Source organism: Dryobates pubescens, chromosome 13 (assembly GCF_014839835.1).
Source record: "Dryobates pubescens isolate bDryPub1 chromosome 13, bDryPub1.pri, whole genome shotgun sequence".
Taxonomy (NCBI): domain Eukaryota; kingdom Metazoa; phylum Chordata; class Aves; order Piciformes; family Picidae; genus Dryobates; species Dryobates pubescens.
The window spans coordinates 18,806,061-18,833,723 of NC_071624.1; the positions used below are offsets into that span (position 1 = coordinate 18,806,061).

The following is a 27,663-nucleotide window of genomic DNA, read 5'->3' on the forward strand; positions in this document are numbered from 1 at the left end:
GTGCCTGTGTGGAGCTGGAGCAGGACCCACCAGCTGCCTGCCCACACTGGTGAAGTTTCCTCTTTGGGCTGCTTTCCCCATTTCTGCTACTGAGCAGACTGTAAAGTTCCCTCTTGCCCCAGGACCTCTCCCCTGAAGCATGTACAGTCCCTGGTGGCAGGAGACTTCTGACAGGGCTTACCTTTGAAAACCAGCATTTGCAAGGCAAAGCAGCTGATGCAAATGATGATGGCAGGAACACATGTGGGCCTCCTCTTGTGTTTGCAGCTCTGCAGGCTGCCAAAGTGATCTGAGGAGCTGGATATCCTGACATGAAGTGGTGGCCCCAGCTGCATGCACAGGCTGGAGCTCACACATGGCATCACCAAAGGATGGAGAAGGCTTTTTCTGCAGTTAGGGAGAGGAGACTTGCTGAGGTCCCTGCCTCTCAAAGACCTGTGGAGGACAGGACGGTGTGCCAGCCACCATTCCACCTTCCTTCAGCTGTCCCTTGTGCTCTGGTGTTTAGCAGCTGCTTATGTTTTGTTCCCAGCTGCTTAGACTAGTGGTGTCTCCTGTTTTCCTTCCAGTCTTTGGTTCACTTCCTCAGTGGCCTTCAGTTAATTTCCACCCTAATGTTACTTGTGGTGATCCAGTTCTGTGTTCTGAGTGGAGTCAGCATGAGGCAGGAGTGTGTGCCTGACTGATGGCCTTTCACAGGCATGCCTTGTGATGATCCTTCTCCATAGTTGTTTGGACTCAATACTCTCAGAGGTCTTTTCCAACTAAAGTGATTCTGTTACTTTTGATCCCCTGGGATATTTGGACAGCCCAAAATTCCAGGGTCAGAGGTCCTTAGGGGAGCAGGGGCTTTCCAGCCTGGACACTGAGCAAAGCATTTGTGCTGTGTTGGTCTGGCTTCCAGAGTTTCTGTGCCAGACTCCCTGTCAGCATGGCCAGGGGATAGAATAGAATAGAATTAACCAGGTTGGAAAAGACCTTTGAGATCATCCAGTCCAACCATCTAATCAACTAAACCATGGCACCAAGTGCCTCATCCAGGCTCTTTTTACACACTTCCAAGGATGGTGACTCTACCACCTCCCTGGGCAGCACATTCCAGTGGCAAATCTCTCTGTCTGTGATGAATTTCTTCCTAACACCCAGCCTAAACCTCCCCTGGCACAGCTTGAGACTGTGTCCTCTTATTCTGGGGCTGGGTGCCTGGGAGAAGAGACCAACCCCCAGCTGGCTACAACCTCCCTTCAGATAGTTGTAGAGAAGAAGGTCTCCCCTGAGCCTCCTCTTCTCCAGGCTAAGCAGCCCCAGCTCCCTCAGCCTCTCCTCACAGGATGATAACCTCCTGTCTCTGTTCTGAGGAGCCCCTTGAACCAGTCACTTGGGACCCAGAAAGGTCTGAAAGAGAGAAAGAGAGATTGACCACTGGAATGTGCTGCCCAGGGAGGTGGTGGAGTCACCATCACTGGAGGTGTTTAGGGAGAGCCTGGATGAGGCACTTGGTGCCATGGTCTAGTTGCTCAGATGGTGTTGGGTGAGAGGTTGGACTCGGTGATCTCAAAAGTCTTTTCCAACCTGTTGAATTCTGTATGCTGTAACTCTGCATTTTGGTCTATCAGTAAAACCTAATGGGCTGGGAACTGCTCTCATGGCATCCCCTAAGCAGGCTTTTGACTCAGAGGTGCTGTTTGGCTGCTCCTGGGCTGCAGCAAGTCGGGACAAGCCGGCACATGAAAAGGAAATGCCGGGGAGCTCGTTGTTAAAACAGCGCAAGAGCGGCTCGGGGGCTCTGATGTGAAGCAAAGCTGAAAGCCAATCTAGGGCTTTGCTATTGTTCTCATTATTTAAAGGCTGGATGTCCCTTTTTTGTGTGTGTGTGTATGTGTGTGTTCTGCTGATTAGAGTGCAATGTTGGGGTTTCATCAGAGCCTGGCCAACGTTTTTACAACAATTATTTGGTTGCTTCACCCCAAAACTCCATTACCGCGGCGTTTGGCAACGCAGGGTTGCCTCCTAGGGAATGCAGGAGCCTGGCTTTTGTTTTGTTTAAAACAGAGCAAAAGGGGTTGCAGCACCAGAGCTTGCAGCCCTGGGAGTATTCTTTCAGGAGTGCAGGATGGAGGTGCCCATGGTAGTGGCTTGGGAAGAGTTTGCCCCTTCCCCGTCCCTTGGTTGCTTTACTTTGGGCGCCGATTTTAGTGGCCGGCGCTGAAAGGGGAAGAGGGAGGAAAGGAGACAGTTCAGAGCTGGCTTGGATAAAGCTGGATTTTCTCCCCTCTCTCCTCAAGGTCTTTGCACTGTGGTGACAGCTAAGCTGAAGTTCCACATCTTGGCTGGCTGATCCTGTCCATGGACTTGGGTCTCTCCTGCCGCTGCCTTCAGTTTTCACCTGCAGCCTGCTGGCTCTGTGCATTTGTTGGTCCTTTCATGGGTAATGCCTGGCTTGCTCCACCTGGCTTCCCAGCTCTTGCTCATTATGCAAATGGATGTTTTGCATTTCTAATTGATTTGCAGTCCTGTTGTGTGTTAGGAGAGCGCTCTCAGTACTCAGTTGTGAGAGCTTTGATGGAGGGAGGTGGATGGCTGTGCTGGAGAGCTGGGGCACATCTGAGGGGCAGGACTGGTCTTCAGGCAGTCAGGAGTGAACTTGCTGTCCCCCAGAGGAGAGGCAGAAAGACAGCCTGGAAGGGTGGACGGTTGTGCATTGGAGAGAGCTGTCCTGGGTTTCCTTTTCCTGAAGGAATACAAATAAAATACAAACTAATCCATGGCAGCCTTTGTGTGCCCAAAGAGAATTGATTTCCTACAAACCCTGCACCCTGTAGTTCCCCTTTGGGAAGCCCAACAACCTGTAGGAATGTTTAGAATCCATGTCAAGAGCTTTCCTGTGAATCCTAGACCATGGGAGCCTGGAACAAGGTTAAGTTGTCTGAACAAGTCCAAGGCCTGGTGCCAGTTTCCCAGTTTCTAGGTTGCCTGTTGCTTCTGCTCCCAAGTCTGGGTGAGCTGAGCCAAGGAATGTTTGGATGTGGAGAGGAAAAGCCCTGCTGCTGCCTCGTGGTGAGGATGGGCTGGAGCAGGCACCCATCAAGTGGAAATGTTACCTGTAGCTGCTCTGTCTTGTCCAGCTTCTGACTGCAGGAGAAGCAGAGGTCTCTCTCAGCAGCTCCTGAGTGTCAGCACCAGCCCTACCAAGGGGAGGCTGGGAGAGATCTGGGACAGTGGTGAGTGTTGGGCTGAACATTTTGGTAAAGTGAGCAGGATTCCATCGGTCCCTCGACTGCACCACAGCAATCTGGAGAGCCCAGGAGTGCACTGTCCTGTGGCATCTCAGCTGATGGCTTCCTCATCTCTGCTCTCAAAACTTGTCTCCATTTTGGTCAGGTGCAAACCATAAAATATTGCTCTGGCTGTTTTGGTTCTTTTATTTTTGAGCCTTCAAAAGCAGTGCCCTAAACCTTGAGGCATTTTAACTGTTAGGATTCTTGCTCCCATCTGGAGGCAAGGATCTGAAAACCTGCAGAGAGAAATGCCAGAACCCAACTGGTAGAATGTAGGAGACTTCTGTTAAGTGGATCAAGCTGGATGTCTCATGCTTGCAGTCACCTTGTGTGCCTCTGCTGCAGGGTTTGGTAGCTTTGGCTCTCTTTTCACGTACCCACAGAGCAGCAGCTGAAAAACAGATGATTAAGCCTCCTCTGAAACCTCTGGCACACCCCTTATTTGAGGAGCAACTCAGCCCATTTTGTGGTTACACCCACCCCTAGGTGCAGGCTGGCAGGACCTGGCTGTGTGCTGCCCGTGTGTGTCTGTGCACGGCATGACCTGAGCCTCTCTTACAGCAGGAGGGAGGAGAGAATACAAACACCTTCTACAGAGGAGCAAGCTGCCTGTTCTCCAGCATTCCCACACTCTTCCACAGCCACACTGCCTGTTTTATGTTAGTATTGCTCTGAAATAGCCACACAAAGTGGGCCAGAGTTCCTCTCTCAGAGCTGGCTCTAAGTCTGAGTCCTGGGGAGGTCACAGAATCGTAGAATCTTCTGACTGCTTTGGTCCTAACCAGCTGCCTCAAATATGAATATATTCTGCTTGCATGGTTTTGCATCACAGAATTGGAAGGGACCTCAAGGATCAGCCAGTTCCAAGCCCCCTGCCATGGGCAGGGACACCTCACACTACAGCATCTTGCTCACAGCCACATCCAGCCTGGCTGCAAACACCTCCAGGGATGAGGCTGCCACCTGGGCACCTCCCTGGGCAACCTGTGCCAGTCTCTCACCACCCTCATGGGGAAGAACTTCTTCCTAACATCCAGTCAGCTCTGGACAGCACTAGTTGTGGTCAGTGTGTGACCAGGAGGTCTGCTGAGAGCCACCCTCGCAGGGGTTACTTGACTGCAGAACTGTCTGCACTGATACACTCAGAGCTGTACCTCCATCCCTCTGCCAGCCTGTTGATTCCAACACCTGAACCTGAGCTTGGCTTTGCTTTCCAGAGTGGAATTTTGGGGTTCTTGTGGTGTCAGTGGCACAGCAAGCTGGGCACAGCCACCGTCTGCCCCTGGCAGAGGCTGCTGTTGCTGCTGTCTGGTGTGCCTGGTGTGGTTTCTTACCTGTTGGCCATGTACAGTTGTGGTAATTTCAGGTTCAATCCATCACAACAGTGCAGGATTCTGCTGCATGTCTCTGTGAGCTGGACTGCTTGTGTGAGTTGAGCCAAGTCATCTGCTTTGTGTTCTCCTGCCAGCTGCTGGGACAGGGCTCTGGCTCCTTGCTTGCTGTTGCCTGGGAAGTGGCTTCCTGGTGAAGCCATCCCTGCATGGCAGACATGGATTGCTCTTTGAGGCTCTCAAGCTGCAGAGGTATCCACAGTCAGTTGGATTGTAGCCAGGTGGGGGTTGGTCTCTTCTGCCAGGCAAGCAGCACCAGAACAAGAGGACACAGTCTCAAGCTGTACCAGGGGAGGTTTAGGCTGGAGGTGAGGAGAAAGTTCTTCCCAGAAAGAGAGAGTGGCCATTGGGATGTGCTGCCCAGGGAGGTAGTGGAGTCACCAGCCCTGGAGGTGTTCAAGACAGGTTTGGATGTGGCACTTGGAGCTATGGTTTAGTTGTCAGGAGGTGTTAGGTAATAGATTGGACTTGATCTCTGAGGTCTTTTCCAACCTGGTTGATTCTGTGTGTGTGATTAGTCTAAGTGTTGGTGTTAAATGGCTGGCGGAGAGCAAAGAGCCTTGAGGATGACCTTGACAGAGGTCACTCTTACTGCTGTCAACAGTGTGACATGTCCCTAGCTGCCTGCCCTGACAGCTGCTTGTTCATCATGGACTATGCATCATGGACTATGATCCATTGCAGTAGCCCAGGACTGATGCCTGAGGCAGCACCTTCCAGATTTTCTCCTAAGCTGGCTCCTTGACCTGTTCGCAGCTGGAGGAGGGAAGGCACAAAGCGCCCTGTCAGAGAGCGCAGTGTGGCACACAGGCACCTGTGGTGCTTGGTGTCCCCACAGCTCATCTGGCCAGGGGAGCTGCCACCTCACCGCTGCTTTCTCTCTGTGTGCAGGGGAATGAGGCATGGGTGGAAGTGGGGCATAGAATCATAACAGCTGGAAAAGACCTCCAAGGTCATTGAGTCCAACCTGTAACCCAACAGTGCCAAGCCCACCACTAGTCAACGTCCCTCAGCACCACATCCACATGTTTTGAACGCTTCCAGGGACAGTGATTCCACCACTTCCCTGGGCAGCCTGTTCCAGGGCTTAACCACTCTTTCAGTGTCCTGATGTCCAGCCTGTACCTCCACTGACCCAAATTGAGGCCATTTCCTACCACTTGTTCCTTGGGAGAAGAGACTGACCCCTATGTGGCTCCAGCCTCCTTTCAGGGAGCTGTAGAGAGCCAGAAGGTTTCCCCTCAGCCTCCTTTCCTCCAGGCTGGACAACCCCAGTTCCCTCAGCTGCTCCTCATTGGACTTGTGCTCTAGACGCTTGCCCAGCTCCATTGCCCTTCTTTGGAGGTGGACACATCTTGTGCTTCCCTCTGGGCATCACCTGTAGCTGCTGAGCCCTGGCCCCCACTGGGGCTGGTCCTGGAGAGCTCGCTGTGGAGCGACTGGCAGCCCTGGTTCCAGGGAAGTGGCTGTGCCCTGCTTTTGGTGGTGTAACCTGGTTCCTGATTGCCATCAGTGCTGGTGCTTGCCCCAGCACAAGCAGTGCACAGGATGTTTTGCAAAGCATTAGATTCATCCAGCAGGTTGTGATGCATGGAGATGTGATGTGTGGAGATATGTGGACTCTGAGGCAGAGGGCTACAGTAAGTGAGCTGCCCTGGAGCTCTTTAGGAAGTTGGGTATCCTCTTTAGGAGCTCCCAATGCTCTTCTAGGCACCAGTAAGCACTGGAGAGGGGCAGAGAGGCACCAGCTTTTGGCAAGGTTGAGATCTTGCATGATAGTGAAACCTTTCTGGGCTGGAGCTGTGTTGTGGTGGTGATAAATGAACCATAATTTATTGCTTCAGCCATGTGTGGGTTTTACTGCAGCTGAACGTGTTCTGTACCTGGAAATAGTTCCCTGGTTCCCTGTTCTCTTCAGTTTTTTTTCCCCCAATGGAAAAGGGGAGAAGGTTGAAATGTTTGTGTAGTGCAGAGGAGCTGCCCTGGATAAGCAGCAAAGGTTGTTCTTGGGAGTCTCTGGATCCCCAGGACCAAAGTACTCTCTCAGTGGAGCCTTGGTCTGTGTTCTCATTCATGATTCTCTACCAAGTGTGCAGTTGTGTTTATTCATACAGCAAGGTGAAGACTGTGAAGGTTTAACTCACATCAAGATAAGCCCAAGGATGAAATGATTTCCTCTGACATACAGCTAGTAATTATTGGTCAGTGGATTAAGATTTGCAAGCACTTAATGAGATAAGCAAAGTGTTACTGTGTTACCAAACCCTGCAGAGGTAAATAGCTCCCCTACACCTGTCCCCCCGGCTCTGTTTGGCTCCTGGTCACAACCAGGTGGCAACTCCCCTGTGTTTATACAGATGTTAGCTGCGTTCCCCACACCTTCTGCTTCCATGGACCCTTCCTCTGGCCTTGGCAGTTCATCATCTCATCTCTAGCATTTCAAGACTCTCTTAAATTCATGTTGGTTTTTTTTTCCCCTTCCCAGCTCCAAACTCCAAGTTGAAATTTCCTCCCAGGGGGGTCAAACGAGCCTGGAGGGTGTCACCAGGTGGTGCCCTTGTGTTCAAGCCTTCTGCTTTCACCAGTGGTGTTCGTTCCAGGGTGGTTTGCTTCATCTGGAGCACAGTTGGTTTTTTTTCCCCAAGAGGCTGGTGAAATTAGATCTTCTTTGCAGGATTTGTGCTGCTTCCACCCAGCAGGAAACAGCACCCCTGGCCAGGAAAGGGTGTGGGGAGCCCTTAGGCCGGCGTCTCGTCTGTGTCGTCTCTCTCGTTTTGCTCCTTCGTCTGTGCCCCGAGCTCTAAGGAGGCTGTGTGCTTGCACAGCGTGTCCAGCAAGGACTTCCTGAAGGATTTGCAGAGGAAAAAATATATGAAGGGGTCCAGGCAGGCGTTGAGAGAGGTCAGCCAGAGCGTGCTCTCCTTCAGGTAGAAGAGGGTCCTGCGAGCGGAGCACTCGAAGACGTCCCGCGTCTGGCTCAGGGTGTAGGGGATCCTGGTGAAGTGGAAGGGCACGAAGCAGACGAAGAAGACCGCGATGATGATGAACACCTTCACCTTGACAGTCTTTTTGGATGCCTTGCCCGTGCCTCTGGTCCTCCTGTAGGACTTGTAGAGCTCCCTGCTGATGAGGATGTAGCAGACCACTATGACTGCCAGGCTGAGCCAGAAGATGAGCTGGCAGATGTAGTTCACCACCTCGTGCCAGACCAAGCCCAGGTCCGATTTCAGCAGGGCGCACTTCTTAACGTTCCTGGGCGTCTGCTTCTTGTTGGACAGGATCATGTTGGGCAAGGAGAGGACAAACATGGATATCCAAATGGCTGTGGACAGGATCTTGGCCCCCAGGAGGCTCCTGGGCGTCGAGGTCCTGAAGGGTGAGGTGGCTTTCTGGTAGCGGTCAATGGTGATGAGGCCCAGGAAGAGAATGCTGATGTACATGGTGAAGTAGAAGACCACCTGGGTGACCTGGCACACAAACCCTCTCAGCACCCAGGACACCAGCTTGGCATCGCTCAGGATCTTGAACGGGAAGGTGAGGGTCATGAGGAAGTCGGAGATGACAGTGTTCTTGAGGAAGATGATGAAGTGGGATTTGCTGGAGACCTTGAAGAAGACCCACATGGCCAGGCCATTCATGGTGATGCCCACCAGGAACAGGATGGTGTAGAGCAAAGGGAAGATGACTTGGCTGACTCTGCTGTCGCTGGGGCAGCTGCTGTCGTTTCCAGGGCCGCTGAAGTTGGTTGTGGCTTTCATTTGCACTTTGGCTTTTCCTCCTCTCCCTAGGAAAAAAATGAGGAAGCAAGCAAAAAATGCTGAGTTCAGTCTGTTACAAGACTTCAGCTTTTTCAGTCTGCTTTAAATCTCTGTGGAGGGAACCATCTCTGGAGGTTTTGTCCGCTCTAAGTTGCGTTTGATTTTACCAAGCGTGCCAGGTTTTGCCGGAGAAGAGCGCCGGGCGGTGGTGTAGCCATGTTTGTGAGGTGGCCTGGGTTCATCTTCTGTGACTGAAATGCTGAGGTGACCTGCCAGCCAAAGCTCCTGAGCTTCCACCCTGGCTAACTGAGCTTCCACCCCAGCTTCCTGAGCTTTCCATGCAGCTTTCCTGAGAGCTGCACTGCAGGGTGGCAGAGAGGGGCTGCTGGGGAGCATGGCACATTGCTCTGCACAAGGTGGGCAGGCTGCTGTGGCATGCTGTGCCATGCTGTGCCAGGAGCAAGGCCATTGTGCAGCACGCTGCAGCTGACCTCATCTGATCCATGCCTGCCTCTCTGCTCTCAGGGAGGAGGGAGGAAGGTCCCATTCTGCATCTTCCCAGTTTGGAACTGAGCTGTATCTAAACTCTCTGCAGCTGTGGGATTAGCAGTGCTGGGCTGGAGTGAAATGAATCAATTGCCTCTGTTTAGAGTCACAGACTGGTTTGGGTGGGAAGGGACCTTTCAAGCTCATCCAGTCCACCCCCCTGCAGTTGGCAGGGACACCTGCAACCAGGGCACACTGCTCAGACAACCTGGTGCTTCATTAGCCAGTTCCCTGCCCTCCTCCTGACCCTGAAAAGGTCTGGTCCTGTCTGTAAGATGGAAATAAATTGGTTTGTGCTTTGAAGCACCAAGCAGAGCCCAGTCCTTAAGGACCCTTCCCCAGCCCAAACCAAAGTGAGGGTTACCGTAGCTGCTGCTGAGGAGCCAGGAGTGGCTGTGGTGGGAGCTGCTGCTGCTGGAGGAGGGTTGCTGGTGCTTCCTCTATCTCCTCACCATGGGGGCAGGCAGGACAACCCGTCTGTAGATCCCTTGGAGAAGGGAGCTGCTGGAGGAGCAGCTGCACATCCCAGTTCTGAAGCTCAGACCTCCCTCTGGCTTTGAGCTGGCCGGATAGCCAGAGACAGCTGCGAGCCCCAGGTGACCCTCTCGGAGCTTCTGCTTTTGTGTCCTCTAGAAGACAGAGAGAAAATAGCATTTTTAAGAGGAATTGGAGCTTTACTTCCTGCTTTTGGCCTCCTGACTGTCACTATTTTTAAAGGGGAGCAGGTATTTTGTAAGGCTCTGCAACTTCTCTGAGCACAGAGTTGTCTCCTGTCTGCTGCCTCTCAGCCATGTGGCTCTTCAGCACACAGCCGTGTTCTCAAGACTGTCTCCCAGTAGCTGAAGGAAGCAGGGGTTGGTTGGTTTGGAGAAGGTATGTTGGAGAATATTTACACCTCACAGAGCTTGCAGAGCTGTGCTCCAGGTCTTTACAGAATACAGAATTAACCAGGTTGGAAAAGACTTTTGAGATCATCAAGTCCAACCTATCACCCAGCACCATCTAATCAACTAAACCATGGCACCAAGTGCCTCATCCAGGCTCTTTTTAAACACCTCCAGTGGTGGTGACTCCACCACCTCCCTGGGCAGCACATCCCAATGGCCAATCTCTCTTTCTGTGAAGAACTTCTTCCTGACATCCAACCTAAACCTCCCCTGGCACAGCTGGAGACTGTGTTCTCTTGTTCTGTCACTGGTGGTTCTATCCAGTGCCTCACCACTGTATGATATACTTGATTAAAAGACTGAATGCAAGCAGCTACAACTGAAGCCAGGCACGTTTCAATGCCTTTGGGATGTGCAAAATGGGAGGTTAGGAGATGAGCTGTATCATTTTTTTCAGTGGAGCTGTAGGCAGAGGGATGCCTCACAGCTTCTAGACATCTGTCTTCTACTGTGGGTATCAGTCCAGGGCACAGTGTGCATCCTCTGGCTCTGTCCTAATCGAATCTACAACATCAGCTGATGTTTCTCCCCTCTATATTTTCACCCTCCTCTGCAGTGAGTTTGTTTGGCACTGCTTCGTCCCCACTGCTAGCCACAGGAGATGTGTTTTGTGATGAGCAGTTGGTGTTGGTGCAGTCTGGGCTGCTCAGGTTCACAGAATCACAGAATTTCAGGGGCTGGAAGGGACCTTGAAAGCTCATCCAGGCCAAGCCCCCTGCCAGAGCAGCATCACCTAGAGCAGGTCACACAGGAACACATCCAGGTGGGTTTGGAATATCTCCAGAGAGGGAGACTCCACAGCCCCCCTGGGCAGCCTGTTCCAGGGCTCTGTCACCCTCACAGTGACATTTTTTCCTCATGTTTCTATGGACTTCCTATGCCTCCACTTCCACCCCCTGCCCCCTGTCCTGTCCTTGGGCATCACTGAGCTCTGGGCACTCACCCTGCACATCTTTATCAACATGAATGAGGTCACCTCTCAGGCTCCTCTCCAAGCTACCGAGCCACAGCTCAGTCTCTCCTCGTGAGGAAGATGTTCCACTCCCTTTACCACTTTTGTGGTTGGCTTTCTGCAGGTGATGAGAGTAAATAGAGAAGAGGTTTCACTCCTGTCTGCTCTTTGCAGGATGAGTCCTCCAGCCACGAGTGCAACCAGCGCATGGTCCTGCTGTACGGCGTGGGCAAGGAGCGTGACGAAGCCAGGCATCAGCTGAAGAAGATCACCAAGGACATCCTCAAGATCCTCAACAAGAAGAGCACCACTGAGCTGGGTGGTGAGAGCTCTCAGCTGCTGTAGGGTAGCCTGTAGAGCATGGGAGCTGTGAAGGTGCTCAGGGAGCTGTCTGGAGCAGTGCACATGGAAGGTGTCATTTGGCTTTCATCCCTTTCACAGCCACTGGCTGAGCTGCTGACCTCAGCCCCGCAGCACCAGGCTGCTGCTCTGCTTGAGGCTACACCAGGGTGGCACCAGGACAGCCACTGTGCTTACCGATCCCCATTTTAGAATCCTAGCATTGTCAGGGTTGGAAGGGACCTCAAGGATCAGCCAGGACCAAGCCCCCTGCCATGGGAGGGGTTGGAACCTCACACTGGAGCAGTTTGCTCACAGCCACATCCAGCCTGGTCTTCAAAACCTCCAGGGATGAGGCTTCCACCACCTCCCTGGGCAACCTGTGCCAGGCTCTCACCACCCTCATGGGGAAGAACTTCTTCCTCACATCCATTCTCAATCTCCCCATTTCTAGTTTTGCTCCATCCCCCCCAGTCCTATCACTCCCTGACACCCCCAAAAGTCCCTCCCCAGCTTTCTTGGAGCCCCCTTCAGATCCTGGGAGGCTACAATTAGGTCTCCTGGGAGCCTTCTCCTCTCCAGACTGAACAACCCCAACTCTCTCAGTCTCTCTCCATAGAAGAGCAGCTCCAGCCCTCTGCTCCTCCTCGTGGCCCTTCTCTGGACACCTTCCAGCACCTCCAGAACTGGACACAGAGCTCCAGCTGTGGTCTCAGCAGAGTGAAGCAGAGGGGGAGAATCACCTCCCTTACCCTGCTGGCCACAATTCTCTTGCTGCAACCCAGGCTCTGGTTGGCTTTCTGGGCTGCAAGTGTGCACTGGGGGCTCATGTGGAGCTTCTCCTCCACCAGTACCCATTAAACCAACCTGTACTCATTAAACCAACCAGTGCCCATTAAACCAACCAGTACCCACCAGCGTGTCCATTAAACCGACCTGACTGTGAGCGCCTGTGTTGGGCTAGAGCTGGGCATGGCAGGTCCTGGCTGCATCAAGCCAGTGACACACGTTCCTTACCCTCCTAGTAAAACTCTGTCACCGTTTGCAGCCCTTTCTGGGTGTCATTTTGGTGCTGTGGAACAGCCTTGAGGTGGCTTTGTTGCTGCCCCACGCTGTGGTGTGTGTTTGTCCCAAGCCCAAGGGAAAACTGGAGCACGAGTCTTTCCGTAGTCATGGGGGAAGCTTATTAAGGTTTTAATTGTCTTCTAAATCAGTAATAACGCAAAACCAGGGCTCCATTAAACAGAAAATGACCAAATTGTTCTTATTTTGTTCCTGTTTATATTTGTGAAGTTGGGGATGAAGGGCAAAAAGCCAGGAAGATCAAGCAAGAGGCATTTCCAAGCCTGGAGACTGTGTTCACAAAGCTGCAGCAGCTGTCCTACTTTGATCAACATCAAGTGACATCTCAGGTACTTCCCTTGTGTGAAATTGTGGCATTTTTGTGCTGAACAGAAGAGGCAAAGTGCAGGATTTTCCTGGTACTTTGTATCACCCCAAGAATTTTCAGTGCTCTGCTTCTTCACAGGCAGAAGGGGGAAGAAAAAAACCCAAGCTGCTGCCTTGCCATTCTGAATGAGCTGCTTGGGTGGATCACTGGGGGCTGGTTTGCTTTGTGTGGGGAGGTCTGTGGTTCAAGCAGCTTTCTGGGTTGTTACTGGAGTAGTGGATCTTTCAGTGACAAGTTGGGAAGCAGTTTTGCCTCACTTTCCATGGCCAGCTTTGTTTGGGGCTGGTTGGTAAGTTAGAGAACTACTAATCATAGAATCATAGAATGGGCTGGGTTGGAAGGGTCCTCCTAAGGTCATCCAGTCCAGATCCTCCTCTAGATCAGAGCCTCCCCTTGAATATCTCCAGAGATGGAGCCTCAACCACCTCCCTGAGCAACCTGATCCAGTGTTCCACCACCCTCATAGTGAAGAACTCTTTCCTAACATCCAATCTAAATCTACTCCTCTCTATTTTGAAGCCATTGCCCCTGCTCCTGCAGGCTTTTGTAAACAGTCTCTCTCCATCCTTCATATAGGTCCCCTTCAGGTACTGGCAGGCTGCTATTAAGGTCCCCCTGGAGCCTTCTCTCCTCCAGACTGAACACCCCCAGCTCCCTCAGCCTGTCCTTGTAGCAGAGGTGCTCCAAGCCCCTAATCATTCTGGTGGCCCTCCTCTGGACCTGCTCCATCAGGTCCATGTCCTTCCTATATTGAGGGCTCCAGACCTGTGCACAGTACTCCAGGTGAGGTCACACCAGAGCAGAGCAAAGTGGCTGAATCACCTCTCTGGATGCCCTCTCTTGCCTGTGTGTGAGCTGTGTCACTGTGTTCATGAAGGACAAGGAACTCCTCAGTGTGTTTGTGGGACAAACTGTGTCTCTTTGGGAGGCTGGTGGATAATGACAGGCTGTTCTTGCCTGGATATTAGAATTTATAGGCAATCTCTGCTGCTCAGACCTGTGCCAGTGGCTGCCTGGAGAACACAGAGAGTTGGTTTTAAATGGCCAGTGTTCATGGTTTGTCTTTGGGCTTTGCAAGGGTGCAAATGCATCAGCATGGGAGGTCGTTCTTGCCTTTGTCAGGTGTTTGAGTGTATCTTAATAACTGGAGGCTAACACAAAGTGCAGAGAGGGGTAGACACCTGATCATTTCTAGAGCATCCCTGGATCTGTGTTTTTGAGTGGATTTATTCCATGTTTTGTTAGCAGGGCTAGAGGCTCTTAATTATCTGCCAGAGAAAGGGGGAGATGCTCCATCCCTGGAACCATTCCAGGTCAGGTTGTTTGGGGTTCTGAGCAACCTGCTCTAGTTGCAGATTTCCCTTCTCACTGCAGGGGGGTTGGACTAGCACAGATCTCATCACTGTGCACACCCCTTGGAGGAGGCCGTGAATATGAGCAGGGGGTTGGAGCAGCTCTACTATGAGGACAGGCTGAGGGAGCTGAGGGTGTTCAGCCTGGTGAAGAGGAGGCTCTGGGGAGACCTAATAGCAGCCTGGCAGTGCCTGAAGGGGACTACAAGAAGGATGGAGAGAGACTGTTTGCAAAGGCCTGCAGTGATAGGGCAAGGGGAAATGGCTTCAAAGTACAGAAGAGCAGATTTAGATTGGATGTTAGGAACAGATTCTTTATCATGAGGGTGGTGGAACACTGGAAGAGGTTGCCCAGGAAGGTGGTTGAGGCCCTTCCCTGGAGATATTCAAGGTGAGGCTCAATGAGGCTCTGGGCGAGCTGATCTGGTTGGGGATGTTCCTGCTGACTGCAGAGGGGTTTGGACTAGATGACCTTTGGAGGTCCCTTCCAACCCATTCGATGATTCTGTGACCAGAGGACCTTGAAAGGTCCCTTCCAACCTAAAGCTGCCTGTGACTCTAGCTGAAAGCCATCAATGACAAACAAAGAAACCACAGTGCAGTAACTTGGAAAGAAACATGATTTTGCCTCTTCTTTCAAGCACAGCCCCCCCCAGACTGAAAATTTTAGTTGCTGGTGCTGAGAGCAGCTTGCCTCTTGCTGTGAAGCAGCAGAACAGCATTGTCTGTGCTGGCAGGTCTGAGAAGTGTGCTGGCTTAGCACTGCCAGGGAGGTGCAGGGTAGCAGAGTCTGGTTCGGCAACACTTTTATCCGCAGGATGCTGTCAGCACTTGGGGCCCCGGCTCTGTGGAGCGCTGTGTGCCCCCCAGGAGCCCTCAGTGTCTCACTGCCCAACACTACTTTTCACAGATCTCCAGTAATGTCCTGGAACAGATCACAAGCTTTGCCTCGGGAACGTCCTATCACCTCCCCTTGGCTCACCACATCCAGCTCATCTTCGATCTGATGGAGCCGGCGCTGAACATCAATGGCCTGATAGACTTTGCCATACAGGCAAGCAGAGGTGGTGCTGGGGGGGTGCCAGGCTGGGGCTGTGAGGCCTGTTCTGGGAAACCAGAAAACCCCAAGGGCTGGGCTCTGCATGCTCCTCATTTGCTGCCACGCTCTGCTATCTGGGTCAGTTTCCTGTCCTCAGAAACAGAGTGCCAGACACTTCCCTATCTGTCTGTGACAGCCACGGAGAGCCACTGGCTGTGGTTGATTTTCACATCTTTCAAAGCACAGAGCATTTTAGGAAGGACTTCACCGTGTCAGACTGCACCACTCCATTGCACAGGAGAGTTTCCAGTGCCCCAAATGCCAAGGATTGCTGGAGAGCAGTTCTGAGGCTGATTTTTACACTGTTTCCCCCCTGCCTTCCCTTGCTCTGCAGCGAGTAAGGAATTTCCTCTTCGTTTGCCACAGAGCTTTCCCTTGGTGCACTTTTATTCTGCACCTCTGTGTCAGACTGCACCACTCCATGGCACAGGAAAGCGTCATAGAATTGTCAGGATTGGAAGGGACCTTAAGGCTCATCCAGTTCCAGCCCCCACTGCCATGGGCAGGAACACCTCATACTAAATCAGGTTGCTCACAGCCACATCCAGCCTGGCCATAAACATCTCCAGGGATGAGGCTTCCACCACCTCCCTGGGCAACCTGTTCCAGTGTCTCACCACCCTCATGGGGAAGAGTTTCCAGTGCCCCAAGTGCCAAGCATTGCTGGAGAGCAGTTCTGAGGCTGATTTTCACACTGTTTCCCCCCTGCCCTCCCTTGCTCTGCAGTGAGTAAGGAATTTCCTCTCCCTTTGCCACAGAGCTTTTCCTCGACGCACTTTTCCCCTCTGTTTAGCTTGCAAGCTCTTCTCAGCTCTTCCTTTTGCTCTCTTGCAGCTGCTGAACGAGCTGAGCGTGGTGGAGGCAGAGCTGCTGCTGAAGTCATCCAGCCTGGCAGGCAGCTACACCACAGGGCTGTGTGTGTGCATCGTGGCCGTGCTGCGGCGCTACCACGCCTGCCTCATCCTCAACACCGAGCAGACCGCTCAGGTCTTCGAAGGGTTGGTGCCAGCTGCAACCCTCCAAACAGGGTTGTTTGTTTTATTTTGCTCTTCTCAGGGAGGTGTTTAGGTTTAGTGATGGCTCAGCTCTGCAGCCCACTGGGTGAACTTGGGAAAGAAGGAGCTGTCTGTCTTAGGGCAACCGGCACAAGCTGGCAGCCAGGAGGTTCCATCTGGACAGGAGGAGAAACTTCTTTGCTGTGAGGGTGCTGGAGCCCTGGAGCAGATGGGTTGTGGAGTCTCTTTCTCTGGAGAGATTCTACCCCCACCCTGGGTAGTGTGATGCTGGGCAAGCTGCTGTGGGTGACCCTGCTTTAGCAGTGGGGTTGGACAGGATCATCTCCAGATGTCCCTTCATAGAATGTTAGGGGCTGGAGGGGACCTCGAGAGATCATCCAGCCCAACCCCCGCTGCCAGAGCAGCATCACCTAGAGCAGATCACACAGGAACACATCCAGGCAGGTCTTGAGACTCCAGACCCACACTGGGCAGCCTGTTCCAGCGTTCTGTCACCCTCACAGGGAGATAATTCTTCCTCCCAACCCCTGGAAATGACCATTCTCTCACTCACTCACCCCATTCTGCCCTGCACTCTCCCAGGCCTCCTCTGACCTCTCCTTCCCAGGCCCAGGCAAGCACACAGGTGACACCAGACTTCACCTGAGCCCCCCCAGCCCCTGGACACAAGTGTCAGGCCAGTGGGCAGCCAGTGGTGGGGTTTCTGTGATGTATGAGAGCTGTTTCTGAGGAAAGCTCAGGCGGCTTTTGTTTTGCAGGCTGTGCGGGGTGGTGAAGCACGTCGTCAACCCCTCCGAGTGCTCCTCCCCAGAAAGGTGCATTTTAGCTTACCTCTATGATCTCTACGTGTCCTGCAGCCACCTGAGGAGCAAGTTTGGAGACCTCTTCAGGTGGGTGGCAGTGGAAAGGTTCTCCCCACAACCTGATGCAGGCTGCTGCGCTGGCAGCTCCCTTTGCTCTCTGTGGAGAGCACTCTGTGGCCTTTGCTGCTTTCCCTTCACTGCAGCTCTCTTGCCCATGCCAGGGTGGTGGTACAATGTGTGGTCCTCAGCCCTTGAAGCCTGTGCAGGTAGCTGCTGTGGAGGAGCAGGGGCTGAGGTTAGCTTGAGGGCTCACTGCAGCATGCAGCCAGCAGGTGTGGGGCAAGGGAACTGAATACAGAATGAATCAGGTTGGAAAAGACCTTTGAGATCATCCAGTCCAACCTAGCACCCAACACCATCTGATCAACTAAGCCATGGCACCAAGTGCCTCATCCAGGCTCTTTTGAAACACTCCCAGTGATGGTGACTCCACCACCTCCCTGGCACCATCAGCACCAGGATGGCTGCTGAGGGCAACCTCCCCTCACACCTTCCCCATCCCAGGCTATGATGTTCCTGATTTGGTTCCTAGAACACATCAGCAAATTGGCACATACAGCTTTGGGTAGAGAAATCCCAAGATCTTGGCTGCTGCAGCCACAGTTCTCTATTGAGCAGTTGCTTTGATGTGGGGGCAGGCACAAACATGTCTGAGTTTGTGAGGGTTGATCTTCAGATCAAACCTTCCTTGGTTTTTTAAATGAAAAAAGAATGACTTTAGGTCCCCTGTGTGCTGTGGTTTGGGCTCTTACTTTTTAAAGAGGGAGTGGAAACCTTTCTGATGCAGATAGGCATCTAGTGAGAGTCACAAACCACTTCAGTTGCTGTTTCCCCTCCTGGTTTAAACCTGAGGGTTTGTGTACTTTGGAGCTGTGGTTTTCATTTCATAGGGAGCAGGAGAGAAGTTCTCAGTCATGATCTTAATATTTTAATGGGTTTACAGAGACATGGGAACAGCCAGATTTAGTATGAGAAACACTAGGGAGGAAAGAAATGCACAGAAGAGCTACAGAAGTCTCTTAGCTGTGTGTTCATTTTTCTGCTTCAAGCCTAAATTCAGTACCACAATGAGAAATAATGTTGTTGTTAACAGTAACCAACAAATCAGCATCTCTGAACACACAGGTATTGAAGGGATTAAAAGAAGGCTCCAAGGAGACCTCATAGTGGCCTTCCAGGATCTGAAGGGGGCTACAAGAAAGCTGGGGAGGGACTTTTGAGGGTGTCAGGGAGGGATAGGACTGGGGGGGATGGAGGAAAACTAGAAGTGGGGAGATTGAGATTGGATGTGAGGAAGAAGTTGTTGCCCATGAGGGTGGTGAGAGACTGGCACAGGCTGCCCAGGGAGGTGGTGGAAGCCTCATCCCTGGAGGTGTTGAAGGCCAGGTTGGATGTGGCTGTGAGCAACCTGCTGTAGTGTGAGGTGTCCCTGCCCATGGCAGGGGGGTTGGAACTGGCTGAGCCTTGAGGTCCCTTCTGACCCTGGCAATTCTCTGACTCCATGTGATGTGCCTCTTGCTTTTAGACAAAAGGGACCAGAACTTCTCTGCAAATGGGTAATGACTTTCTCTGTCCAGTTTTTCAACAGCTGGGTGAAGACAATCCTACCCTCATTGTCTTCTTGGTCTCCTTGCAACAGCTGGCCCACAGCCAAGCCCAGCCCTCTGTACACCACAGCTCTTCTCACTCCCTTTCAGCAGGCTCCAGCTGAGCTATTTCTGCCTTTCAGTTATTTTTGCAGCCACAATAAAATGCAGTTTAGAAATGTCCAGATGCAGAGACTTACCTCCTGTGTGCTGCAGTGCCTCCAAGATCTTCTTCTAACCTCACCCACAGGCTTTCTGCTGGCTGGGCTTTGCTAAGTGAGCAGCAGGTTTCGCTTTGAGCCTGGGCTGGTTGCTTGAGTTCACCAAAGTTCCTCTTTCTTAAGTCATTCCTTCACTTTTTTTCAGCTCTTATCTCCTGACCACTCCCTGGTGCTGCTTCTGCTCCAAGCAAAGCAGAGGTTGCTTTGCTCACTTCCCCACCCCCAGAACTGTCTCCTTTGGGTTTTGGACCTTTCTGGCTGTGGTCCATGGGGTCTGTGGGGCAGAGGCTGTGCTGATGGTGTGGGGGCCCTTTGGGGACCCAGGCACTGCTCCCAGAGTGCCTGCCATAGGAGGAAGCTCTTCTGCTCTGGTTGGTTGTCTGTCTTTGCTGTTACCCTGGCTGGTAGAGGAAAGTCAATGTCAGACATTGCCCTTCCTGTAGATTAATGACCCTGCTGATGGCCTCTTCCTCCTGCACTGGAGCAGGGTGAAAGGATGTCCCCAGGGCCTTCCAAGACCCTGCTGATGGCCTCTTCCTCCTGCACTGGAGCTCTCAGTGAGGAGCAGGGTAACAGTGTGTCCCCAGGAGCCTCCCAGACCCTGCTGATGGCCTCTTCCTCCTGCACTGGAGCTCTCAGTGAGGAGCAGGGTGACAGCATACCCCAGGAGCCTCCCAAGCCCCCTCTGTGAAGCATCAGCTTCAGCAACTTTCTTTTCCTCCTTCTTTTTGGCCCCTCAGTAGTGCCTGTTCTAAGGTGAAGCAAACCATCTACAGCAACCTGCAGCCTTCCAATTCCAACTTGCTGTGGGACCCAGAGTTCATGCTGGATTTCCTGGAGAACCCTTCCACCCACAGCCTCAACTACTCCGTGTTGGGCAAGATCCTGAGCGAGAACGCAGCCAACCGCTACAGCTTCGTCTGCAACGCCCTGATGAGCGTCTGTATGGGGCACCAGGATGCTGCCAGGTAAGCCTGGTGGGTGCTGTATGGCTCACAGGATGTCAGGGATTGGAAAGGACCTCCAAAGATCATCCAGTCCAACCCCCCTGCCAGAGCAGCACCATAGAATCCAGCACAGGTCACACAGGAAGACATGCAGACAAGGCTTGAAAGTCTCCAGAGAAGGAGACTCCACAACCTCTCTGGGCAGCCTGCTCCAGGGCTCTGTGAGCCTCACAGTGATGAAGTTCCTCCTCATGTGGAGGTGAAATCTCCTGGGCTGGTGTTTCCATCTCTTGCTCCTTGTCATAGAATCATAGAATCAGTCAGGGTTGGAAGGGACCACAAGGATCATCTAGTTCCAACCCCCCTGCCATGGGCAAGGACACCCCACACTAGATCAGGCTGGCCAGAGCCTCATCCAGCCTGGTCTTAAACACCTCCAGGGATGGGGCCTCAACCACCTCCCTGGACAACCCATTCCAGGGCTTCACCACTCTCATGGTGAAGAACTTCCTCCTTGCCTCCAGCCTGAATCTCCCCACCTCCTGTCCCCTCCCTCCTGACCCTCAGCTCTCAGATATTGATAGACATTGATCAGATCCCCTGTCAGTCTTCTCCTCTCCAGACCAACCAGCCCCAGGGCTCTCAGCCTCTTCTCACAAAGCAATGCTCTAGTCCCTTAATCATAGCCCTCCCTTGGACTCTCTCCAGCAGATCCCTGTCCCTCTTGAACTGGGGAGCCCAGAGCTGGATGTGGCTCCAGGTGTGGCCTCACCAGGGCAGAGTAGAGGGAGAGGAGAACCTCCCTGGATCTGCTGAGTCCTACACTTTGTCTTCTCCCCTTTCCCTTGCTCTGCAGCGAGTAAGGAATTTCCTTTTGCCACAGGAGGAATTTCCTCTCTGTTTGCCACAGAGCTTTCCCTTGCTGCACTTTTATTCGGCACCTCTGTGTCAGACTGCACCACTCCATGGCACAGGAAAGTATCTCAGAGTTGTCAGGGTTGGAAGGCACCTCAAGGCTCAGCCAGTTCCAACCCCCTACCATGGGCAGGGACACCTCACACCACAGCAGGTTGCTCACAGCCACATCCAACCTGGCCTTAAACACCTCCAGGGATGAGGCTTCCACCACCTCCCTGGGCAACCTGTGCCAGGCTCTCGCCACCCTCATGGGGAACTTCTTCCTCACATCAAATCTGAACCTACCCATTGCTATTTTTGTTCCAGATGTTCCAGGAGCTGCAGATGTGGTGCTTTGGGACACAGTTTTAGTGGTCATAGTAGTTGGGTTGTGGTTGGACTCAGTGATCTTAGAGGTCTTTTCCAACTCTAATGGTTCTGTGATTCATCAGCTCAAGCTGCCTCATCTATCAGCAGGAGGAACCAGCAGAAGGTCCTCACTGCCAGGCAGTTGTGAGCTTTGCCATCAGCCCCTGGGCCACGTCAGACAGCACAGCTCAGCACAACCTGAGGCTCATTAGCAGAGGGAAGGCTCTGCTTAGGTCATTTCCTCCTCGTGGTGCAACTTGGTGTTTCATTTACTGACTGTGTCATTTGTTCATTCTGGATTTCATCTTCAGGTAGCCTTCCCCAGAATTACCTCTGTTTAAAACACTCAAGGTTTCACTCTGGGTGGAAGCTGCTGGACTTGCAGCAGCTCTCAGTTATCTTTGAAGACTAGCTTGGACCTCCTGGAGCCCAGCTTGAGTTGATCTCCAGAGGTTAGAGTTTGGGATGGGATCTGCACTTCAGCAGGCTGTCCAGCACTGTCTTAGTGTGGGTGTCCTCTGGCACCAGCAGGTGCTGGCTCCTGCCATGGTCAGGTGGAGCTCTCTCTGAGCCATTCTGATGCTTCTTGGGCCTTAAGTCTACATCAGGTCTTTTTAGATGATTTCAAGGCACTGACAAGAAGTACAATGAAGAATCCCTGCAGTAAACCAACATCTCTCTCCCCCTCTCCCTGCCTCTCCCCTGCACTCTTTTCCTTATTCCTTTCTTACTGTCTCCTGCCCAAAGTCTGTGTAGTTCCTGTGTCCTTCTCCTTGTTGCCATTATGAAAACATCTCTGAGAAATCCAGAGCAGGGCCAGAGGAGGCCACAGCAATGCTGGCAGGGCTGGAACCCTTCTGCTGTGGGACCAGGCTGAGAGAGTTGGGGTTGTTCAGCCTGGGGGAGAGAAGGCTCCAGGGAGAGCTTTTGGTGGCCTCAGTGCTTCAAGGCTTTAAACTGAAAGAGGAAGATTGAGATGGGACACACAGGAGTTCTTTGTGACAGAGGTGGTGAAGCACTGGCACATGCTGCCTGGAGAGGTTGTGGATGCCCCATCCCTGGAGGTGTCCAAGGCTGGGGGATGTGGCTTTGAGCAACCTAATCTTGTTGAAGATGACCCAGCCCATGGCAGGGGGGTTGCACTAAATGACCTTTGAAGACCCCTTCCAACCCAAGCCAGGCTGTGTGACACAGGACATCCTTGGCAGAGTGGAGCAAGCAGAGAGGAAGCAGTTTTGTAAGAGCAACCTAGGAGAACATCTAAATGTGGCCAAACGAGTTTCATGTGGAGCAGAGTTAAAATAACTTGGGCTGGGGTGAGTCAACCCCAGAGTGTTCCATAGCTCTGAGTCACCCATGCCATGGGGTGCCCTCTGTGAAGTGCAGGTCATTAATGCCCATTGATCTTGGGGCTCTCCTCCCTGCTGAAGAGCAGTGCTGGCCTGGCACCAGGGCTCTTGCTCCAAGGTCCTACTGGTGACCTGGGGAGATGTGAACATAAGGAAAAGCTTTTTCACTGAGAGGGTGCTGGAGCCCTGGAGCAGGCTGCCCAGAGAATCACAGAATTGTCAGGGTTGGAAGGGACCTCAAGGCTCAGCCAGTTCCAAGCCCCCTGCCATGGGCAGGGACACCTCACAATACAGCAGGTTGCTCACAGCCACCTCCAGCCTGCAAACACCTCCAGGGATGAGGCTTCCACCACCTCCCTGGGCAACCTGTGCCAGTGTCTCACCACCCTCATGGGGAACAACTTCTTCCTCACATCCATTTCTAGTTTTGCTCCACTCCCTCCCAAGTCCTATCACTCCCTGACACCCTCAAAAGTCCCTCCCCAGCTTTCTTGTATCCCCCTTCAGATCCTGGAAGGCCACAATAAGGTCTCCTTGGAGCCTTCTCCTCTCCAGACTGCACAACCCCAACTCTCTCAGTCTGTCCTCACAGCAGAGCAGCTCCAGCCCTCTGCTCCTCCTCGTGGCCCTTCTCTGGACACCTTCCAGCACCTCCAGATCCTTCCTGTACTAGGGGCTCCAGAACTGGACACAGTACTCCAGGTGGGATCTCACCAGTGAGACCCCAGCCAGAGAGGTTGTGGGGTTTCCTTCTGTGGAGACTTTCAAAACCTGTCTGGATGCTTTCCTCTGTGATCTGCTCTGGGTGATCCTGTTCTGGCAGCGGGGTTGGACTGGCTGAGCTTTTAAGGTCCCTTCCAACCCCTAAGGTTCTGTGATTCTGTGAGATGTTCAGCACACACAGCACTGTCCTAAGGTATTTTTGCCTGGAAGAGGATGGAGCTGCTTTCACCTCAGCCTTCCTCACTTAACCATATCTCCACCTACTCCTGCACTGGCTTTTCTCTTCTCTTCTCTCCTAGGATCAACGACATAGCCAACCTCTGTGCGGAGCTGACCGCCTGCTGCACGCTGCTTAGCGCCGAGTGGCTGGGGGTGGTGAAAGCCCTTTGCTGCTCTTCAAACCATGTCTGGGGTTTCAATGACCTGCTCTGCAGCGTGGATGTAAGTCCAGCATCCCCTGGAGGACCTTCTGACCCTCTTTCCCGTGGCTGGGAGGTTCCCCTGCGGCACAGAACGTGGGGCGCGAGTCTGGTATCTGAGTTTTCAGCACACAGAATGAACCAGGTTGGGAAAGACCTCAGAGATCATCGAGTCCAACCTGCCACCCAACACCATCTCATGAACTAAACCATGGCTCTAAGTGCCTCATCCAGGCTCTTCTTAAACTCTTCCAGTGATGGAGACTCCACCACCTCCCTGGGCAGCACATTCCAATGGCCAATCTCTCTTGCTGGGAAGAATTTCTTCCTAACATCCAACCTGAACCTCTCCTGGCACAGCTTGAGACTGTGTCCTCTTGTTCTGGTGCTGGTTGATCAGTGCTGAGATGCTTCCTCCCTAGAGATCTTCAGGACCAGGATGGAGGAGGCCTTGAGCAACCCCTGGTCTGGTGGGAAGTGCCCCTGCCCACGGCAGGAGACCTGGAACTAGATGATCTTCGAGGTCCCTTCCAACCCAACCCATTCTGTGAGTCTGTGAATCTCTGCTGAGCTGAGCTAAGAGCTGTCAGTGTCTGCCATAGAATGTGTGAGAAAGGCACTAAAATGCAGAGACAAATGCTTGTGTGTAATGCTAGGCTCTTAATTCTTCGTTGATTGCCAGTGCACCCAGCACTGTCAGGGCTGCTGAGTGAAGCCTGGCCCTGTCTTCTCCCCCAGGTCAGTGACCTGTCCTTCCACGACTCCCTGGCCACCTTCGTCGCCATCCTGATCGCCCGGCAGTGCTTCTCCCTGGAGGATGTGGTCCAGCACGTGGCACTGCCTTCACTTCTGGCAGCTGGTAAGAAAGCAGTGAGAGGAAAATGTGACATGAAGGATTAAGGACTTCCTGAGGAGTCTCCATGGATGGAATAGCTCAGTGTGTTCTGAGCTGTGCTGGGGCGTGGGATGCCACCCCCGAGCATCGCAGTGTGTGTGTCCCTGCAGCTGCCTATAGCAGTGATGCTGAGTTAGGCTCATCAAAACCTACACTGAGTATGAGGTGTCATGGCTGCTGAGAGGACACTGTCCCTTTGTGGCACAGCCCCACATTCTGCTCTCTGCTGTGTGGTCAAATATCTGCCAGATCTGCCCAGATCATGCATCTCCATCTGACCTCGGGCTGCCTGACGCTGACATTGACTCTCTGCCCTCATAGTCTTTGCCTCCAGCCCTGGAATGCTGTAGCTGTGTCCTCTTTGCTGGCCACTTGTTTCTTTTCACTTTTTGCTTGGATTTGGCTTTCTTACTGCTGCTTTGACTGTCAAAAGCCATTTTCACAATGTGTTCTTCTCTGCCATTGGCAAGGTCTCTTGCTTACCACAAGTCATATTGTTCTTCTCTGGGTTTGGATGACTCAAGGCTGTGAGTGCTGATTCCTGTAGATGACATTGCTGTGTTCCTAGTTCAAATGGGGCTGTGAGGTAGAACATCTCCAGGCCTGCCAGTGGGGCTCCTGAGGTCCTGGGCAGATGCCTCATGCCCATGTCCCATCTCCCATAGCCTGTGGAGATCCAGATGCTGAGCCTGGGGCGAGGATGACCTGCCGGCTGCTCCTGCACCTCTTCAGGACACCCCAAGTCTGCCTCTTTCCCCAGGGAGCAGGTAAGTTCCTGCTGTGTGTGGTCCTTTCATTTCAGAAAGTGAACTCAGATGGCTTTGATGGCTTCAGGGCTCATGTGTGAGAATGTCACTTCTAGTTTTGCTCCATTCCCCCCAGTCCTATCACTCCTTGACACCCTAAAAAGTCCCTCCCCAGCTATCTTCTAGGCCCTCTTCAGATACTTGAAGGCCACAGCAAGGTCTCCTCAGAGCCTTTCCCTGTCCAGAATGAATTTGAATTCTCAAGGAGCTGCAGATCAGACCAAATGTGACTACATCACAGACTTTTCTTACTCACAGCTCATGTAACCACCTCAGAAAGTTAGCAGACTCCTCCTCCTCAGTTTATCTTCTTCCAGCTAGAAGCAGCCCTCACTGACTTGTTTTGCTTCTGAGCTGCCGTTCCAGCATGACTGGGCAACAGGGATTCGTGTTCCTTACCTTTGCTCCCTCTGTTATGAAGACAGGTGAGGGAAGTCATTTTTGAATCCCTCCAATCAAGCCCCAAACACACCTCAGTGCCTCCTCGTGGGACACAGTGAAGAGGCAGACTCCTCTTTTCCATTCCCATGATCAGAGCCTGGTGTCAGGGCACCACAACCGCATGTCCTGTGGTTGTGTCAGTCACTTGCTGTTGGGCTTCAGTCCCAGAGAATTCAGTTCTCACACTTCTGTGGCTGCTCTAGCTGAGGAGGATTGTCTACAAAAGGAATTTTATAAGTCAATAACAACTGTTTTCTGCAAGCTTGGCCCTTCTTTCCCCAGGGAAATTGTTTCCTGGGATTCGTTCCTCTTGCGATCGTCACCTGCTGGCCGCTGCTCACAACAACATGGAAGTGGGAGCTGTGTTTGCAGTCCTGAAAGCCATTTTGATGCTTGGTAAGAACCCTCAGAGTCCTGTGGGATGTTTTTCTCGTGGTGTTTGAGGAAAACACAGAATCACAGAATTATTGGGGCTGGAAAAGACCTCTGGGATCATCAAGTCCAGCCTCTGACCTTACACCACCACATCAGCTAAACCATGGCCAGCAAGTGCCACATCCAAGCTTTTCTTAAACACTTCCACCACCTCCCTGGGCAGTCCATCCCAGGGCCTAATCAACCTCTCTGTGAGGAAGTGCTTCCTAATATCCAGCCTAAACCTCTCCTAGCACAGCTTTATGCCATGCCCTCTTGTGCTGTCACAAGCTGCCTGGGAGCAGAGCCTGATCCCCACCTGACTACAGCTTCCTTTTAGGGAGTGTAGAGTGCTAAGGTCCCCTCTAAGTCCACAGAGACCATGCTAATACTTTTCCCTGGGAAAGGAAATCCCTGATGACAGGAATGAAATGTGGATGCTGCCCATGCTTCCATGAGCAGCATCATCTCCCCACAGGTCAGACTTTTCCCCAGCTTTGAGGCTTTTCTGCATTGTCCCCAAAGTACTTCTCCTGGCTTCTGTGGTCAGCCCTGTTGGTTTGGGGTAGGTGGTGGTTGGAGAGCTGTGCTGGTGCCTTGCAGAGAGGAGGTGCTCAGCCCTGTTTGCCAGGCTCCTGCAGTGTGCTCTGCCTGCTTCCAGTCCCAGGAGGGTCGGTCTCTTTTATCAGCAAGCCCATAGCAAGCTGGGCTAAGGGCCCACTGCTCAGAACTTGTCTCTTTAGCTGTAGGGTATTAATAAATCAGAGAGACTTGGGAAAGGGACATCTGAGAGGAGTGAGTACCCTGGCTCTTCCTTATCTACCAAAGCAGTTACACACTCACAGACCTTCTCCTGTGGAACAGGTCTGTGGAGCAGGTAGTGGCTTCATTTGTGTTGGAGTTGCACAAAGCTTTTCCTCCTGCAATAGACATTGAGATGCTGTGGCAGATGAGGTGGGTGACCAACACTTGGAAGGTGGAGATTTGCAGGGCCAGTTAGTGCTACCCTTTTGGTTGTGACCACCTCACTCCTGCTTCAGTCCTTAGCTGTGGCCTCTAAAGATGTCCTGTGGCAGGTAGAGTAGAGTAGAATAGGAGTGGAGTGAAGTAGAATAGAATAGAATAGACCAGGTTGGAAAAGACCTTGGAGATCATCCAGTCCAACCTACCACCCAGCACCATCTAATCAACTAAACCATGGCACCAAGTGCCTCATCCAGGCTCTTCTTAAACACCCCCAAGGATGGTGACTCCACCACCTCCCTGGGCAGCACATCCCAATGGCCAATCTCTCTTTCTGGGAAGAACTTCTCCCTAACATCCAGCCTAAGAGGCTCAGGTAGAAGTTCACCTCCTGCTTCTGTGCTTCTGGCCTACAGGCGACGCCGAAATCGGCAGCAACAGCGTCGGCTCCTTGAAGGGTGAAGACTTCCCCGTGAGAGGCTTGTTAGGTGAGCTGCATGAGGAGGAGATGTGGGGTTCCTCTCAGCCTCTGAAGCCCTGTGGAAAAGCTGTTCCCATCGAAAGTGCCAGTCTGAGCGAGTACGCTCGCTATGTGCTGAGAACCATCTGCCAGCAGGTAAGCTCTGGAGCTGCTCCTCTGCC

The 27,663-nt window shown here is 52.6% G+C and overlaps 2 protein-coding genes across 4 annotated transcripts in view; one reads left to right on the forward strand and one right to left on the reverse strand.

Annotated features, from left to right (window-relative positions):
• Positions 1-27,663, forward strand: part of MED12L (mediator complex subunit 12L) — a 136,249-nt gene that overhangs the window by 88,381 nt on the left and 20,205 nt on the right. Inside the window, exons 16-26 of the mRNA XM_054167084.1 lie at positions 11,047-11,194; positions 12,505-12,623; positions 14,924-15,067; positions 15,947-16,110; positions 16,887-17,018; positions 19,539-19,766; positions 23,383-23,524; positions 24,241-24,361; positions 25,063-25,164; positions 25,927-26,040; positions 27,438-27,637. Of these exons, the coding sequence (XP_054023059.1) occupies positions 11,047-11,194; positions 12,505-12,623; positions 14,924-15,067; positions 15,947-16,110; positions 16,887-17,018; positions 19,539-19,766; positions 23,383-23,524; positions 24,241-24,361; positions 25,063-25,164; positions 25,927-26,040; positions 27,438-27,637 (1,614 nt within the window). The remainder of the gene's footprint in view (positions 1-11,046; positions 11,195-12,504; positions 12,624-14,923; positions 15,068-15,946; positions 16,111-16,886; positions 17,019-19,538; positions 19,767-23,382; positions 23,525-24,240; positions 24,362-25,062; positions 25,165-25,926; positions 26,041-27,437; positions 27,638-27,663) is intronic.
• Positions 6,766-18,878, reverse strand: P2RY12 (purinergic receptor P2Y12). Of its 3 annotated transcripts, none has more exons than XM_054167081.1 (3): positions 18,778-18,878; positions 9,338-9,602; positions 6,766-8,453 (listed from the first exon to the last, which is right to left on the reverse strand). In XM_054167081.1, exon 3 carries the CDS (start codon positions 8,425-8,427, stop codon positions 7,408-7,410), a length of 1,020 nt encoding a protein of 339 aa, XP_054023056.1. In that variant the 5' UTR covers positions 8,428-8,453; positions 9,338-9,602; positions 18,778-18,878; the 3' UTR covers positions 6,766-7,407. The 3 variants fall into 3 exon arrangements, 2 of the variants coding, with proteins under 2 accessions (XP_054023056.1, XP_054023055.1); XM_054167080.1 differs by lacking the exon at positions 18,778-18,878 and adding an exon at positions 16,960-17,072; XR_008462539.1 differs by lacking the exons at positions 6,766-8,453; positions 9,338-9,602 and adding an exon at positions 17,107-17,204.

Coding starts and splice junctions, on each gene's coding strand:
- P2RY12 (XM_054167081.1), bottom strand. CDS start 8,427: ATGAAAGCCACAACCAACTTCAGCGGCCCTGGAAACGACAGCAGCTGC.